Genomic DNA, 19037 nt, shown 5'->3' with positions numbered 1-19037 from the left:
GTGATAGCGAGGGCTTGTTGTGCCAACATACCTTACTGAATGAGGAGAGGCTGTGTGGTCTTATGAAGGAGGCTAGTGATCACAAGAACTCCTCAGAAGGCAGAATATCTTAATCCAGTTATAGGAAGGCATTTATTTATTTTTAAGAGATGCCGTCAGGTTAATCATTTCATGAAATAAGTTGTCTTACCTGTGCTGTTAACCCCTTAGATTACTACTGCGCAAAACTTTCAAAATCGAATTTACTTCCACTGATGCCGGGTTTTGCTTCAGCTCAGACAATGGAGAGAGGCTGGTCAGTTTCACTTTGGTCCAGCCTACCTCACAAAAGAGCTACCCGATGATGGGACCCGCTTATGATGGTAGCACCTGACGTGGCTAAAACCCTGTAGGCTGAGCCACGTTCTCGAATCAAGACTGAAATGTGTTTTTAACTTTGTCGGGTACTACCACATAGTAACCAGGTCCTACAACATGGTAATTTTTTGTAACGTAGATGGGACTTAAGTTTTGTCAGTTTCACGCTTTCGTGCATTAGTATAATACTTGAATACTTTGCGTTGCAAACACTGCAGGAGAATGTTTACATTCCAACCCAACTCTTTTCCTTAGAATTAAAAAAAAAATCTGTCTCTACAGAACCCAAAGTGTAGGCCTAAATATACCAGACAGTGGCCTTCAAAGAGCTTTTATTTATTTAGCTGAGATATAAACTTGGCTGCATTTGCAGCCAAGCTAGTGAAACATTTCAGCCTTGCAATCTTTATTTTGAAGTGGTGCTGTTACAGGGTATGATAACATTATATTAGCTCAGTAGGTGACTGGGACTTGCTGTTTCCTAATGAATTTTTGCCCCACAATGGCTATTATTCAACCATGAAATACTCTTGAAGAAATAAAGAAATAAAGCAAAAAGGAACACAAGTTTATATTTCAAATGTTTTCATGCATCCCCATGTCACCTCCTCCCTCTCCCCGCCCGCCCGCCCGCCCTAGGCTCTCACCCACTTTGTTGCTCCTACTCATTTCTCCAGGAGGGAGCTGTGTTGACCCAACAACTGTAAACACAATTGGGTGTGGAAGAATTAAATGCTGAAAAATGAGATTATCAGCTTCACCTCTATTAGCTGAAAAATGCTTCTCTCCCCAGCTGATCCAAGTCTTTCTAGACCTGCTTGCCTCCTTATTATTGTCTGCTGCTTCTTATTTTGCCTTCAGATGTGTGCAGTGCACCTGTGTGTATCTAGTAAAGTCTAAAACAACCTAGTACATGGAAGTAAAATCCTCTCCTGTGCTTATGTCCAGATAGCAGAGGGCAGGGGCCAAGTCATTAAGTATCTGCAGACTTAAATGTTTTGTTCATCACCCTAAACTAAGTGAAATGCATTTAGATGTGTGCCAGATAATGTCTCACTTTGTCACCCCCATCTTCTGGTACTGTAAAAGATGGCAGCTTATTACAGCCGTGATCATCCAGTGGGAGGGTGGGCAAGTCATAACCCGCCCTAGAACTTGTAGAGTGAATAGCCATCCCCATTCCCAACAAGCTCAGAGAGGATGGATGGTCTTATGTTCAAGGCAGTTCAAGGCACTTGCCTAGAGCTTGGGAGACCTAGGTTCAAGTTCCTGCTCCACTCCAAACTTCCTGTGTGAGACGTTGGCAAATCCCTTAGTCTCTCTATGCCTCACTGTCCCCTCTGTACAATGGGAATAACAGCCCTGCCCTGCCTCAGAGGGGTGTTGTGAGGAGAAATCCATTAAAGAACATGAGGTGCTCAGATGTTGCAATGATGGAAGCCACATAAGTACCTTTTTTTTTTTTTAATGGAGATATCCTATCCCTAGAACTGGAAGGGAGCTTGAAAGGTCATCGAGTCCAGCCCCCTGCCTTCGCTAGTAGGACCAAGTACTGATTTTGCCCCAGATCCCTAAGTGGCCCCCTCAAGGATTGAACTCACAACCCTAGGTTTAGCAGGCCAATGCTCAAACCACTGAGCTATCCCTCCCCCAAATAGATAGCTAGATAGGCAGACAGCACTTCACCTCCATGGCGACACAAACATCATCAAACCAGACAGCAAGAGGCTCTCGCTTTGGCCAGTAAACTTTTTGAACAAGACAACCTTTCTAGAAATACAACTAGAGCAAGGATTTTATATCTCAGTTTGCTCAGCTGAGGGAGGAGTATTTATCCTGCCTTAGCCTCGTGTCCTTTGGGTTTGTCCCATGAAACCACAGAGGCGGGCCACCGCCTCAAAATGTGGGGAGGGGAAAGAACAACACATTTAAGGAGTTGGGATTAAGACAAACGCTGTCATATAGGGAGCTATAGTTTAGATCCCTGGGCACTACTCTGAGAACTTCTCAGAGAATGTTGAGTTTAGTGACAGAAAAATAAATGAAGATGCTGGAAGCCAAGAAGCATGAGGTATTTAGAACGAAACCAAGAGAGCAAGCCTGCTGCCATTGCTGTCAATGGAGTATAGCGCCCAGTTAGACCTGAGAGACGATACCAATGGATTTTGATAAGAGGGGTTTCTCTGGAATGAGTATGTGCAGGAACTGAGTTCATAGGGAAGGTTTGGTGAGGGCCCCAAGGAAGAACAGTGAGCAAGGATAAATAATGACAATAACCGAAGGGGAACCAGTTTGAAGGTCATTTAATTAGTTTAGTTGCTAGCGCCATGGTGTATCGAATTGGGTAGTTAAGACTGGGGATTTCAAGGTTAATGAGATTAGATTATGGTTAATAGAATGATATAAATTTAGAGAATTTAACTATTATTTGAAATAGGTTCGTTAATAAAAATGTTAATTAAGAAGGGAATCTGCGTTGTCATCTTGTCCTTTAACATTAACCTTTTGGGACTTGAGAAATGTCACAGCAGCTTCCTTGGAAAGCCGTGACTAAAGGTGACTGGGTTAGAGGGAACCCCCGCAGGTTAGCTCCCTGCACCGAGCTGTCACCCACTGAGCTACCAATACCACCAGCTTGTTTCCTCTTCCAAAGAACAGTTTCATTACCTCCTCACCCTCCTTCGTGAAGCCGTGGAAATATCATTCATTTTGTTAATGAGACTATGACATTGTTCAAAGAAGAGAGACTTCTATTACGCTTTGAGTGCATTTGAAGCAGACCCTTGCTTTGTCTGTAATTCAGAGCTAGCAAAGGCAGAAGGATTGTCTCTCTGCAGTAAAAACAACAACAAGAAGAAGTCCGGTGGCACCTTAAAGACTAACAGATTTATTTGGGCATTTATTTGGTTTTTTACCCACGAAAGCTTATGTCCAAATAAATCTGTTAGTCTTTAAGGTGCCGACGGACTCCTCGTTGTTGTTGTGGATACAGACTAACACGGCTACCCCCTGATACTGTCTCTGCAGTAGCGATTTGGATTCTGCCTCACGTTCTGGCATAAAGACTCACCCGGTTTGCAAGTGAAAGCTCATGTTTATATACCATTGACAACTTGACAACGTAGCAGAATAACAGAGGCAGTGTAATAAGTGGGCTATGTATGGTATATGGTATGAGGTGGTAATTGGTTCCGGTGACAAAACACATGAAGGGCAGGGGAAGCAGTGCCTCACAACAGTGATTTGTTGGCATTTAGATGCTCTGGGGGATGCATTGTGAGAACAAAGTATCTAACTGCACTCTGTGTGTGAGAGTAATGTACATTGTGCCATGATCTTACAACACGGCAGGTAGACAGAGATGGGGTGGGAAGGGGCAGCCACATGTGTTTCATTTTGCTATCTACCCTCCTGTTGGACGTGCTTAATAAGAATCCTGATCGTTTGTTGGACGTGATTCATGCCTTTGGACCAGTCTGCATTGCACAGTTTGCTGCATCGTGGGACCATTTTATAATATCACTGAGATGGGACCAAACGGTGCAACTGCCCTGTAAAGGCTGAGGGCAGGTTCCTCAGAATGGTGCAGAGGGTCCTTAAAGCTGTCCTGAATGGGCAGTGGGGGGGGGACCTCCGTTGGCATAATGCTGGAATGCATTGTGCGCTGGTCAGCCTCACAACAGTAATGGCCCCTGTGAGGCCATTACAAGTCTGTGGAAATTAGAGCAGCCTTTAAACTGTTCTAATTTGTGCCAGGGCCAGTTTGGCCCCAGGATTATGGGAGGTAGAAAGGTGACCTAGACCAGTGGTTTTCAAATTTTTTTTCTGGCGACCCAGTTGAAGAAAATTGTTGATACCTGTGACACAACGGAGCAGGAGATAAGGGGTTTGGGGTGTGGGAGGGACTCAGGGCTGGGGCAGAGGGTTGGGGTGTGGGGGTGAGGGCTGCAGGGTGGGGCTGGGAATGAGAGGTTCACGGTGTGGGAGGGGGCTCTAGGCTGAGGCAGGGGGTTGGGGTGCGGGAGCAGGAGCGGGTCAAGGCTCTGGGCTGGGGGTGCAGGCTTTGGGGTGGGGCCGGGGATGAGGGGTTTGGGGTGCAGGAAGGGGCTCTGGTTTTGGGGAGGGATTGGGGTGCAGGGTTGGGGCGTGGGCTTACCTGGGGTGGCTCCTGGTCAGCGGCGCAGTGGGGGTGCTAAGGCAGGCTTCCTGCCTGTCCTGGCACCGTGGACTGCGCTGCGCCCTGGAAGCAGCCAGCAGCAGGTCTGGCTCCTAGGTGGAGGTGCGCAAGCAGCTCTGCATGGCTCTCGCCCGCAGGCACTGCCCCCCCAGCTCCCATTGGCTGGGAACTGGCCAATGGGAGTGCAGAGCCGGTGCTCGGGGTGGGGGCAGCGCACGGCGCCCCATGGCCCCCACACCTAGGAGCCGGACCTGCTGCTGGCCGCTTCTGGGGTGCAGCGTGGTGTCAGAACAGGTAGGGACTAGCCTGCCTTAGCTGGATGGGACTTTTAATGGCCCAGTTGGCGGTGCTGACTAGAGCCGCCACGACCCAGTGCCTTACATTCTGCGATCCAGTACTGGGTCGTGATCCGCAGTTTGAAAACCACTCGCCTAGAGCCACCTTTGCTTATCCCTCTTCAGCTGTGTTCCAGTCTAGCTGGGGGCTGAGCCCTTGTATTGTAGTATGTTAATATCACAGTTTGGCCCATCCACTCAGGCAAGGGATATTATAAAGTGGCCCCTGACAGTATGAGGTGCTGCATAAATAGCCCCTGAGTTTGTTTTAAGACCAGTGTGCACAGGGACTCACCATATTTTAACCAAGTTAGACACACTTTTAAATTGCATTAAAACCCCATTTGGATAACAGTAGCTGTACCAGGGTGGACAAAGACAGGGATTGCAGGGGATAAGGAACAGTGGAGCTAGGAGCAGAGAGCCTCGTGATGTTTAATGTGGGAGCAGGGAGGGAATTGTCAGAACTGTGTCAGAAATACAAGATTACAGGCATCTAAAAAGAAATTTACATCTAGGCAAAAAATGTGTAGCCACTTATATAGCATGATGATAGAAGCAGCAGCCTGGAAATCTTAGGTACTGGGGCAGGATCTTAGCAGTGTGGACAGAGAAGAAAGTAACGTTTGAACTAAGGAATATGCTGAAAACATCCAAGCTAGCGAATTTGGAACTCCCCTGACCCAACTGATTATGGCAGACCCAGGTTTACCTGACGGGGGTAAGCCTCACTGCCCTCAAGGTCATGATTAGGGGTCAGAAGTTTGTGGCTGTGCCTGATCTCTGGTTTATCGCATCGGAGCAGACATCATGAGGTTCCTAGGGGGCGGAAGGGACTTGTTCACTTGTATTTGATATCTTATTACTTTGCTCTTGTAGCTAAGGAGCTGCTGGCATGGGGTTTAAAACAAGTCGAGTGCAGTCAGCCAATCCCAGCCTGCAGCAACCCTCCCCAAATCTACCAACACAGCTCACCTCTGGCCCGCTACCCCCGCTACTATTCCAACGCCTGGTCCGTCCTGAGTAGAGATTCTGCCAGTCATGCCACATTGCGTGGTGCTGTAGTGTATGTCTAGTCTGCAGTCAGAGGGGTGTCTGCAGCATGGCCAAGCTAGTTTTGATCTCACTAGCTCCAATAACAATAGCCATGAAGCCATGGCAGCAGTCCCTACCAGTGCACCCAGAACCCTGGGTGTGTACTCTGTACTCAAGTGACTAGCCCATGCTGCTGCCCACCGCTGTTATTGGAGATAGCTAGTTCAAGGCATGGCTGCAGTCACACCTCTGTATTAGAACTGGAAAAGATTCAGAGAAGGGCAATAAAAATGAATAGGGGAATGGAACAGGAGAGAGTAGAAGGACTGGGACTGTTCAGCTTGGAAAAGAGACGACTATGGGGGGATACGACAGAGGTCTAATAATTCATGAATGGGGTGGAGACAGTGAATAAGGAAGTGTTATTTACTCCTTCATGTAACACAAGGACCAGGGGTCACCCAATGAAATTAATAGGTATCAGGTTTAAAACAAACACAAGGAAGTACTTCCTCACACAACGCACAGTCAACCTGTGGAACTCGTTGCCAGGTGATGTTTTGAGGCCAAAACTATAGCAGGGTTCAAAAAAGAACTAGGTAAGTTCCTGGAGGATAGGTCCATCAATGGCTATTAGCCAAGATGGGGAGGGATGCAACCCCATGGTCTGGGTATCCCTAGTCTGACTGCCAGAAGCTGGGAGTGGACGACAGGATCACTTGATGATTGCCTGTTCTGTTCATTCCTTCTGAAGCACCTGGGATTGGCCAGGATACTGGGCTAGATGGACCATTGGTCTGACCCAGAATGACTGTTCTTATCTTCTCTGATTGCAGTGTAGACATACACTGTGTGAGTGGCCATCAGTCTCATTCATTCTTGTGACCAAAATTCAGGATTTGAATCCAGCTCTCCAGAAAAGAAAAGCTAGGGGCATCTACTGGCAATAACCCTGTAGTACCCCCAATTGCCCTGTCAGGAATCCTCCTCATTGACTGCCAGGCACAGGATACATTGCCCATATGTAGAAAGTAACCTCGTCACTATTGTTCCATGAGATGCTTTGCAGTGTAGTTTCTCCAGCGTTTTAGCCGACATGAATTTGTAACCAGGGCTCTGTGGGTTGAGGGGATTTATTCAATAAGGACTTTTTCCCTCAGTTCATTGTTTAGCATCTTTTGTATTGATGTTTACTAGCTGTAAAATCCAAAGAATTCTAATTCTCTCCCCCTTTATGGCGTTAGATTTAATATCTGCTTGGGAAGGGAATATTACTACTGTACTCATGTTCATCCTTAGAATAACTGCTAATGCCAAAGCATACTGCTTCCGAAGAGTGCAAAGTTAGCTATTGTTTGTGCTTTATGTATTTTAGTCACAAGGGTTTAATTGTTATTGTAGGAATGAGGTATTTTTCATAAAGAGTCAATTTCAAATACGTACAGACAAGAAAATATAAGGACAAGGGAGAGAAGAAAAATTGCTCTCCTTATTTTTAAATCCTCTATGGACTTGGTTCTGTCTTTCATACCCACCATTTTCTTCCCCCACTCTGCTCCCTCCATACCTGGTGCAAGAGCCTTCTCCAGCGCACTGCCTCCCATCTGAAACAGCCTCCCTGGGTTTCTCCACCATAGCAACTCTCCTTCCCATTTCAAACCTGGGCTGAAAATGTGCTGTCCCATATCTATATTTTTCTCTTCCCTTCCATTGTATTTACCTCTCTGCAAAGCATGCTGGGATACCCTCTGTAGGAAGGATGCCAGGCACAATAAAGTTGCATTAGAAACATTTGAGGTATCTTTAGTGCTTGCACATAAGATTATTTTATTCATGCCTCTGATATAGCAAACATCTTTTCCTACTGGGTCATGTTAATCACTACTCCCCCCCCCCCCCCCCCCCCGCCCCATGAACTAATTAGATATTAAATTTAACTCATTCCATAAATCCTGCTTTAAAAGTTAGGTGACCTAGGTTTGGATTTCAAACCCCGTGGAGTTCACCTTTCGTCTCTGAGTGCTTTGTCATTCTTTTGCCCTCGTTATATGGTTGATGCAGCTTAGGCTCCCGGCCATGGTAAATCCCATCATAAACTCGCTTTATGACCCTCGCCTCTCTGGTGCTCCAGTGGGCTGGTTTCCCCTCCCTGAGCTCCCTAATGGCACCAGGCCGAGTTTTAATCACTGTAAATTCAGGTTCTGGTCAGATTAGCTGGGAGATAGGATGCGCGGTTGTTGTTTTCCAGTGATGTATTGTTTATGGGATTACTGTGCTGAATAGCAAAGGGTGTCAGCTGATATTTATTACTTTAAGCTGTCTCAGCTGTTCTGGTTCAGCAAGTAAACCTACATTCAAAATGAATGAGGGACTCTGCTTGCCTTGTATGCCATGATGTGTGCAAATGTGATTATTGCTTCAGACGCTGGTGAAACAGAAATCATTCTGGGAACATTTTTTACCCTTTGCAAGCAATCATGCAGATTTCTAAAGAACACAACCGAGCTGAGGGCTTCAACATATCTCCTTCTAGCTCCATTGTAAACCTATGGCCTCGTGTACCTTGAGAATCTCTCTCTAAAGTGATGCGCTTTAAACCACTCTATTGATTGCTTAAAGCATTACATGTTTTACACATAGGTTATACATTGTTACTGAAGGGAAAACACAAAGCTACTGGGCCTTAAAATGAATCTACTCTCGACTTTTCCCATTTGCTCAGAGGATTTCTGACAATTTGTTGCACACACTGATCTCTGCTGCAGTACTAAATAAAAATGAAGAAAGCGACCCTCCCTGAGATTAGACCCATTATTAGAATTAGGCCTCTGTGTGTGTGTGTGTATGTCCCATTGTAAATTGATGCACCACTGGGTTTGTTTTATCATTTAAAACTGCAACAAGGGCCAGTTTAGAAAACCACTGGACCTCTTCCGATAAGAAGTACCCAAGGGGACAGCTACCAGGGTAAATTTCTGTTTTCAAACTGAGATCCTCTGTGCTCCTGATTAAGCCCTGAGGATTCAGTGTCCTCTTTAACACCTTCTGTATGGCCACCAACTTTCCGGCTAAGAGCTAGACAGGACTCGATTCAGAACCAATCTATGCATTTCTTTTCTTCACCGAAAGGGATTGCTGTTGTGTGCCAACAACACTCTTCCATTGTTATATGCAGCATAGTTGTCGCCATGTCAGTCCTAGGCTATTGGAGAGACAAGGTGGTGAGGTGATATCTTTTACTGGACAAACTTCTGTTGGTGAGGAGACAGGCTTTTAAAGCTTACACAGCCCTGAAGAAGAGCTCTGTGTAACCTCAAAAGCTTCTCTCTGTTACCAACAGAAGTTGGTCCAGTAAATTAAAAGATATTCTCTCTCCCATCTCGTCTCTCTTAACAACACTCTTGGGAAGATCAGGCTCTTAACCTATTACTCCCACTCTGTGCTGGCCTGAGAAGTAAGAGAGCAGGAAATGACATGCAGCCCTGCCACTGGACAAAGCAGAAAGTTACTAGCAGGCTGATCAAATATTTGTAAGGTCTAACGACTTTAAAGGTGTAGTAATAGTCAGCAAAGTGACTCTACGAATGACCCACTGGGGCTCCCTGTCCTCTCTCTGCTGCCCCCAATCCCATCTGCCCACTTTACAAGTCCAAAGATGGATTTTCAAACCTCGGACCTGAAAATCCAGCTGGCTTCCTCCTGCTTTGAACATCGTCTTTCATACTAACTAAAGACTCTGCACTTGGACTCTAGGGGGCAGTTTAGAGGGTGCACATGGCTGACGAGAATCCAGCTCGCACGCTCCTTGTTGGGTCAGCTCGGCAGGGCTTTTAGGTCAGCCACACGAGCAGGTAAAATGATGCTTTCTTTGCTGGAACATTCCGTTCACAGATCCCAACTTATTTTATGGGCAGTAAATTTAGGACTCCCAGCAGCCCTGTGTGGTAGAGGAGTGTTATCATCATAGATGGGGAAGTCTAACTATTTAAAGTACTTATATGGCCCCCATCACAGGTGCATCTGAGTGCCTTACTGTATTTCTCCTCCCAACACCCTTGTGAGACAGAGCAGGGCTGTTATCCCCATTGTACAGATGGGATCTGAGGCACAAAGAGACAGGAAGTCTGTGGCTCAGCAGGTTATTGACCCGAATCCCAAGTTAGCACCTAACTCTAGGGCCAGCGTCCTCTAAAATTGACATACAGGAAGACTGAGTGACTTGCCCAGGGCTTCAGTAGTCCATAGCAGAACCTGGAATTGAGCCTCGATCTTTTTAACGACAAGTCAATCTTAACGCCGAGGACGCGGACACAGCGGTGGAATGAGAAGACAACCCTTTTTTACTAAGTCCCTTTTTTGACCATAACCGCTCTGCGAAGGAGCTGCTGAACAAAGGGGCATTTGCAATTTATATGTCACATTGTGGGGAAGTATGGGAAGAGGGATACAAATATGTTTTCCGAATGACAGCTGGAGGATTCCTTAGCCCCTTCCTTGACTAATGTGCCTTTCTCTGTGTCCACCTTTTGTCCGAAGGACGGCATGAACTGGGTCTGCAAAAATGTCAATGCAAAGAAGAAATAACCCCCCTCCCGAGCTGCATGGAAATGGAGGAGCTGTGGAAGCTGAATTCTATCCTGGAAGCACTCATTTGCTGCTTTCTGACCAAATGTTTTTTCCATCTGTGCCGAGCTACAGCTGTTAAAAAAAGGGAACAACAACAGTTAAACCCACTGCTGGAATTGGACCTTTACCTGCTCTTTAGTACAGTTATTTTTCCCAATAAAGGAATTGTACTTGCCCCCCCTCTGTATAAATAGTATTAACTGTCTCCACACTCATCTGATTAGAAAATGTGATTTTAAACAAGAGGAAGCTTGTGATTCAAGTTAGAGAATTCCAGTGGGCTGGGGGCTTGGGCTTTGGCTTCTGCAGAGCCACTCTAGTCACAGCATGCCCTGCCCCCACTGGTTCCACCGTCATCCTGGCCATTCTCAGATGGCAGGCAAAGCTTTTCCCCAGTGACAAATCAGGTGTTGTTTCGGTAGCAAGTGTGGGTCGTTAAAAGGCGCATGTCATTTTGTAGAAGGTGGGTAGAATTCTCATGTCATTCCCTGCCCCCGGTAGCCCTAAAAAGAACCTTCATCTTAACCAGACACAGCAGTGACACCGCACCCCTCCCTAGAAGTGGGCGAGGAGCATGTATGTATAACCCAAGCTCTTGACAGTTTGAAGGCGGGGGGGGGGTAGCTTTTCCTCCAGCTAAAGTAAAACGCAGGCCACCTCACGCTGGCATATATGCGGTTATCCACGTTCAGTGCAAGGGTGGGCGGTTATATTTTTGAGAGTGGCCTTAGTATTCCACAAACCCTGGCCATGGAGGTAACTGTGCAGCGAAGCTCAGCTAATTCCATGTTTCAGTTCCTAGAACAAGGTAAAACCGCTCCCACTTTTTTCTTTTTTGAACACACAGTGTATTTTCTGCCTTCTCTAAAATCGTTCAGTTCAGGAGGTTCACTGGGGCTTGTGGGGTGAAAATCTACAATTGCTTTGTGGTGGGGATAGCTTTCTGCAGTTGATCCTAGGTGTCATGAGGCTGGAGCCATGAAACGGCCACTGTTGGAAAGAATCTCCCAGTTTAGAATGACTCCCTTGTATGGTTAGGGATTGGAATAATGGCCGATGGGAAGCGGGAAGGAAAAAGCTTGCCCTAAGATGATGATTCGTTTTCCCTTGGCTGACAAATCCTACAACTTCTTCAGTCTAAATGGATGTGTCAGAAGAGAGGGGAGGAGAGGGGGTGCTAACTGGTAGGAAGGGAAGGGTGCTTGTCATTTCTAGGTCCCCAGTTCAAATCCAACCCAAGTTGACAGGGACTAAGAGTCACTGGCACCTGAAAGCAGTTGCGTCCAGTGCAAAAAGCATCTGCTGGCTCTCAGTCCAGCTAGTTTCTAGCATGCAGATTTACAGATTGTTTAAAAAACAAAATCCACCATCCTGATTGGCAGCATTGCCTGCAGCCTGAGCATGAAGGCCAAAGAATGACCACAGCCGTGCCCTGCCCTCTCATTGCTAGGAGACGGCTTGGCGGGCAGTGTGGGAAAAGGTTGCCCTGCCTGTACCCTGGTGATCCTGCTTTCTGGAGAGCCAGAGTACATCTGTCTCCAAACCCAGAAGGAGAATGGTGTGGAGATTGAAGTGATCTAGCCCCAGTTTAAAAACCAAAAGACTGGGGAATAAAACAGGCTCAAGTGAATTCCTAAGCGATAGCTAAATACGCAAAGGGACATGGTTACAGCTTCGTGCAGAATGAGCAAGGCAGCAGCATAAGACACGCAGGCAAATCCATTTAAAATCAGCTTGTTCAGTAACTCTCACCTCCAGCTGCAGTACCTTATCCGGAACCCCAGGAATCTTTGCAGCACATGTTCCCAGGGGCTACTCGGAGTAACGCATCCCAGCATGTGTCTGAAAGGTCACGTTTGCTTTGTTGTTAATGCATCCGCCTGCTGTAAACAATCGCAGCTCTCTTACAAAGAGCGAGGTTGTGCTGTTTAAGAGGCTAAATGCAAAGCTTCAGAATATGGGCTCCCAGCCTTGAAATACGTCACCTTTGCTGCATTGAAAGTGTAGTGTTTCTGAAATGCTTCCGGACCCCTAAACGTCAACAGTTTAAAAAAAACCCCACACTCCTGTGACCTTAGCTCCTTTAAAAGAGCCTTGAGTTAGGCTCTTCCCTTCTCTTTGATCACGTCTTTAACAAGCAGAGAAACTATACTGGTGCGTTTCTTTTCAGCTAAGAAGCAGTTGATGTGTGTCGCAATGAACTGTTTGCATTTGAAAAGATTTTCTGTTTTTTCCATAGTCAGACATATATACACTTGGAAATTATATTTTTTTTAATTTTTCTTGTAGTCCCAACGTTGAAGGGGGAAATTGACTTTATTGGTCATTGAGTCCAGAAATGGCTTGCTGGATCAATAGATATATGCCTGCAGGTAGAGAGGCTTGCTTACATCTTTGGTGCGGGCATCTACTCACACAATGCTCCCTGCTAAAATCCAGGAGACACAAGTAATCAATCCGTTCAGGCAGTAATGGAGAGAATGTGATAGTGTGAGGGGCTACCAGAGTTTTATTTCCATGTGTGATGGGGAACTTAAGTAGATCATCCCATACTGATGACCATAAACTTTCCCTTTGTGGTAAACAAGCCTCCATGCGTCCACCGGGTGGGAATTAAAAAGTACTTGAGAGACAATTCACCTGCCATCTCTTATTTTAATATATTTACAGTCCATTCAACCCTGATCAGCTAAGCAAAGCTTCTCTCCTCCCTCAACACCACCTGTCTAAACACAAAGCATAAGACGGGTTACAACCATCCGGAACACCTGCCATCGTTGGGAAAAAAAAAAAAATCTTCATCGCACTCGCCAGGGTCACATTCAGTTTATGCCAATTATGGTGTTTAGGTTTTGTCCTTCTGATTCTGTCTGCTTTTTCCCCTTTTAAGGAAGTTTCTATGGAAACAAACTGTCTCATTGACATGGGTGGAGCTTATTCATAGATTTTTATAGCTTCATAGATTTCAAGGCCAGAAGGGCCCATTACAATCATCTAGTCTGACCTCCTGTATAACACAGACCATTAAATCCCACCCAGTAATCTCTACATCAAGCTCGATGACTTGTGATTGAAGTAGAATCTCTCTTTTAGAAAGACGTCAAACCTTGATTTAAGGACTCCAGGTGACAGAGAATCCACCACATACCTTAGAAGGCTGTTCCAATGGTTAATTACCCTCACTTTTAAAACGTGCATCTTATTTCCTGTTTGAATTTGTCCGGCTTCAACTTCCAGCTAATGCCTTTGTCTGATAGATTAGAGAGCCTTCTGCTAGCTCTGTCTGGGTTCTTAGAAGGGGAAAGATGGTGTAATGGTTAAAGCTCTGGATGGAACATCAATAGTTCTGGGATAACACTGGCTTGAGACATACTAAGTTCTCCTTTTACCCATTTTCCAACTATGTTCTGTGCACATTCGGGATTTTTGTATTCTTTCTAATTGCAAGTGATCACTGTGCTTTCGTTATTAAATATATTTGTATGAAAATAGCACCCACTAGCCTCATTCAGGATCACACCCCATTGCGCTAGGGCTCCGTACAAACCATATACAAAGATGCATTTTCTTTCCCTGGAGAGCACACAGGCTAAGCTGTCCAATTCTGTCTTATTTCAGGATATAATCTGGCCCATCCACGCTCTATAGTTTGTTCCTTTTTTGAATTTGCTCAAAAGGAGTATTTGGAATATTTGGTCATGTGGTAAAATTCAGTGTATAATTTAGATGTCTTTGTCAATAAATAAAAATTTAGTAGAAACAAGAAGTCAGTGTTTTGAAGTTATACTTTGTTTTCAGCCAAGGTTTTTGGTGTTGTGTTGGGTCTTTATTTTTCAGACCATCCAAAAGGAAGACTTCACTTTTAAAGGATCCTATTATCTATAGAATACCTTCAGCATTTCAGCTCCGCCTCTTCTCGTCAAAAAATTAGACATTAGGTATTAGTAGAATGCCTCACAGTTTTTGAGACAAGTCGTCTTTTCCCCCTGAAAAACGGTGCTTTATCCAAAACCAACATATTTTGCAAAAAAACCCCTGGCATTGGACTTCACTGGGTTGTTGTTTGGGGGGAAGGGGGGGGAGGTGTTGTGTGCAAAAGATGCACTTTAAAAAAAAAAGCTTGATGCTTTTATTGAAAATATCAAAAAGATTAACACTTTCACCAACAGTTTGGATAATGTTTGATCAAAATGATTAAAAAGCAAAGTTTTGTGTGTGTGGAAAACCAGAAAATGGTTGGGTTTCAAACACTTTGAAATGAAACCAAGTTTGACATTTTTGGCAAAACTACTGGATTTTACCTCTTCCTACAACACTACCCCAGGCAAACGAGAGAGATCAGAAATCGGAGCTTTCTAAAACGTTGAGTGTATGTTCCCTCATACTAGCAGACTGGCAAGCCATTGGAAAAAAACGCTAGATGGTCATACCATTCTTTTTTTATTTTTTTGGACTGATCCTTGATATTTTTAAAGCAAACTAGGAAATACCTTCACATCTCGTTTGCCTAATGGATTGGATGTGAAAAATATTTCTGTGACAAGTGAACACCCCAGGAGTTGTCTGAGCTGTCACAATGTTATATATTGTTCCCCCCCCGCCCCCAATTCTCTGCATTTCCCCTCTCCTGTTTCTATTTACAGTTGGCCTTGATGTAATTTACGACAGGTCTGCGTGTGACCTTGCATGTGTCTGGTATAGCGAACCACAGCTACCCTACATGCAGAAGCCTTGCTGTGACAGTTACATGATGAATGTAGTGCTCTAAAAGGAGTTGAATGTATTGGAGGGGAAAAATAAAAAACAACCCAACAACCCATAGGCTGAAGGAGAAATAAAAGCACGTTTTCCATTGCTGTTTCGCCAACACGTCTCTCTTGTTTACGCCAGGCCTCTATCCTTGACTAAAACCTTTAGCAGAATGTGGGACTCTTTTGGGACTGGCGTGCTGGAGATTTCACTCTCCCAGCTACATCCCCAACATCACTAAGCAGACACCCCGCTAGAGCAGCTCATCTACGGCTTGCGGCAAGCTACCCAGCCAGAATGTTTGTCTGTAACAAGCTTCCAGGCTGCTTTCAAATAGGTCCCAGCAGCTTTGCCCACTGAGCTGCCGCGCTGCTACGCCAACCAAGTAATTGCAATTAAGATTTTTTTTTTTTTTTTGGTATGTGGAATTGGGCTCATGTTGGAGGCTTTTGATTGGCTCGCAGCTAAATCGCAGTTTAGGGCTTAGTTGGCTGCATTTAGGGTTGTTGTGGGTTTTTTTATTGCAATCTGTTTGCTTATTTCCCTTTCCAGCACTGGTAGGAAACTAAACTCCAGTAAAATCTGCAGTCAGTGTGCGCTGAAGCTGGAGTGTGGCTTTAAAGGGTGTCTGTGCTCAGAACTGTGTGTGTGTGTGCAGAACAGTGTCATTGTGTGTGTGTGCGTGCTCAGAACAGTGTGTGTGTGTGTGTGTGTGTGCGCGCTCAGAACAGTGTGAGTGAGTGTGCTCAGAAAAGTGTAATTGTGTGTGTGCTCAGAACAGTGTGAGTGTGTGTGTGTGTGTTTATATATACACAAACATACCCACACACATGCATATTTCACATTTAACGTGGTGGTAGAGATGTCTGTCCCTGATCACCGTAATGAAAGGAAATCTGACCCTACAGAGGACTCGCCGGTACTAGATCTTCTCTTTGTAAAGCACCATGACCCACCACATGACAGTCAGACACTACAGCCATGCACAGAGTATAAAAGGATAGCGAGATATGACTCTGTATAAATACTCCGAAAAGAAAGGAAAACTATAAAGTAACTTAGGGCCAAAATCTGATCTACATTAGAAGCTGTCAGGGAACAGTCTACAACTAACTCATCCAGGGGAGAGATGTTACCCTCCTGGCCTGACCTTATGATATTTTTTGTTGTGCTACTGCCAGCCAGCAGAGGGAGCACAACCTGAACCCTCCTACAACTGGGTGGAAATTGACATCCTTCAATGGTGCTCTTGTCAACAAAGAAAAACCATTTTGGCTTGTGCTCCAGAGGAGCGTTCTTATCCGGGGGCAGAAAAACGGTGCTTTCAGAATCCGGCAGCTGGCCTGCTCACTAACACAGCCTACAAGGAATACGTCATCCCAATTTGTCTCTCCCTCTGCTGGCTCCCCAGTGAACAGAGGCCTGCCCAAGATGGCGGTCCTTTGGTTTTGGCCCCAACTATCTGAGAAATCACCTCCGTGGCGAAGAGATCACATGATGGCTTCGCTCTGCTGGAAAAATCAAGCTGTTGGTAAATACGGGCCGACCGTCCGCCTTGTGTTCACAACTACATGCAAACCCATTTCTTAGACTCATCTATCTTCGGGTTTTCTACCACTGCCCATCACCACAGCAGCTGGGTGCCTTCCATGTAAAATCAATAGCAAAGTCCCTAGTGGATTTTCATGGGGTCTCTGGTACGTCTCCCTTTTTGGGGGTCAAAACTCTGCTTGGGGTACAGTTTTTTGGAGGGAGGAGGGTGATATTTGCTGGGAATAGAAGGGGGCACATGAGCTTTCCTGCAATAACCCCAATGCATCAGCATTCTCACACTTTAATAACTTTAAGCTTATTCCTTCCAACAGGACTGGAAGACAGAGATTCGTACGTTTCCTTCAGTACCATGGTGATGGGCCACCTTATGACAACCTAGACAGATTTCAGGCTTCTGACAGTCTCCCAAACAAGAGCGTTATACAAACGATACTGGAAAACATGAATGCTCCTTTAACGGTAGCTGTTTGTAGCCCCAGGCTCCGCCCCATTGGCCCTCCTTCTTTACAAATGCTTGGGGATCCTTTCACGCTTAAGTCGCGAAACATTATCGGGGAATATATTTGGGCAGAACAGACTACGCAGGTGTCAAAAGTTCTACTTGTTCCCTGGCAAAGCCTCGTGCACATGCCAACGTTTCAGGAGAAAAACCACAGATGCCTTTGTCTGCTCCACTGAAATCCTCTGGGCTGCAGGAACAGAGGCTTTAGAAGGAGAGAGATTTTGCTATAAGATCAGGAGCATGGTGGTTGAGTGAGCGTAGCCATGTCCCCCTCTAGTGGCCAGCTAAGGGCCTGCTACTTCATTGATGAGTTACTTGTTTAGCTCAAGTGGCTGGGCCAACTCCCATTGTGGGAAAACTCCCGCTGGCTTTAATGAGAATTAGCTCACATGGTCAGTCCTGACGGCCAGGTCTCAGCTGACAAGCCATCGTGAGCCATCCCAGAGACAAGCAGCGAGAGGAGAAGCAACGTCCCCCCGTCACCACCAAGAGGCAGCAGCTCCCCTCTCCTCCTGCAACTGCTCCATACATCATGTATTTAGGATACAAAGGCTGCACAAGTGGGGGGAGATGGCAGCTAAGTAAGAGTGCTGCCATGAAAACCAGCCCCTCCCTTCAACAGGTGCTGTCCCAAGCGGGTTTCAGCTCCATCGCTACAATGGGGCTCTACAAAGCAGGGCTTCTCCTGGCTAATGCGCTAGTCCAAGGCAGCTGTCTCCCTCCCAGCTCCCTCCTGACCCCCCAGATTTTATGTTATATTCTCAAGCGCCTCCCCCCAGCACCTGTGAGGCCAGAGACAGCTCGGTGATATCCTAGAGGGCTCGGAGACTGAGGGGATTAGGCCGATCTGAGGGCTGGGACGGGGGGCAGGGGAGATGTGGATTAGCGGGGCACACAGGGCTTCTGCTGTTCATTTCATTCATTTTAACGTGAATTTACTGCTGATGGGCAAGTGCCTGGCTGGCAGCCCCGAGCCCGCAGTCCGCACCTGGGAGCACTGGGCCAAAGGCCCCGAGCCCACGGCCCAGGGCCAGCGTGAAGACAGTCCTCCTCTTGGCAGACACATTGGGTTCAATCCCCAGTGTCAGCCAAGGGAGCAGCTATTGCACCTACAGAAGGGGAGACGCTGTCCACGCTTTGCTGAGTCTTTTCCTCCAGCACCATCCCCAGCGGCTGGAGCAGGGAGCCCCAGAAAGGCTGTTGCGTCAGGCTAAGAACTGCAAGCTGAACACTGCTGCTGGCATGTGCTTCACCCTCCCCGTCCCTGACCACTGCCCGCCCCCCACCCCTCTGTGTGCTCTTCCTGCTGCTGCCCTGCCACCCATTCGGCTGGCTGTAAGCCGGCCAGTCCTGGTGTTCAGGGTTTGTCCCCTGACCGGTCCAGATAGAAAACTGGTTGTGGGTTTGTACCGAGCATGGGACGGAAGCCGCAGCTATTCTGAAGAGGGCACCGCTCCACGCCTGCCGGCACACCCTTGCACCATGTGGGCGTGGTCACACCAGCAGGGGGGCGGGGTCACACCATTCTCGGCAGTAGTGGAACGTCCAGAGTTCTGGGGATGTCTCTGTTGCCACCCTACCGACCACAGCGCTGGGCCCCACCTCATGCCCCCTGGCATCTCATCATGCCCTGCCCAATGATCTAGTCCACCCACCTGTATATCGCAGGCCACCAGCACCACCCAGCCCCTGCACACTAGAC

General features: G+C 46.5%; 1 protein-coding gene across 1 annotated transcript in view; it reads left to right on the top strand.

Annotated features, from left to right (window-relative positions):
- The window catches only part of ARL3 (ADP ribosylation factor like GTPase 3), a 32392-nt gene extending 21692 nt beyond the window's left edge, over positions 1–10700 (top strand). Inside the window, exon 6 of the mRNA XM_065407964.1 lies at positions 10441–10700. Coding sequence (XP_065264036.1) covers positions 10441–10488 — 48 coding nt within the window. The 3' untranslated portion in view covers positions 10489–10700. The remainder of the gene's footprint in view (positions 1–10440) is intronic.
- Positions 10701–19037: the final 8337 nt, after the last annotated feature.

The sequence above is a fragment of the Emys orbicularis genome, chromosome 7 (assembly GCF_028017835.1).
Source record: "Emys orbicularis isolate rEmyOrb1 chromosome 7, rEmyOrb1.hap1, whole genome shotgun sequence".
Lineage (NCBI taxonomy): Eukaryota > Metazoa > Chordata > Testudines > Emydidae > Emys > Emys orbicularis.
The sequence above is the reverse complement of the archived record's forward strand: the minus strand, read 5'-3'. Positions and strand labels throughout refer to the sequence as shown.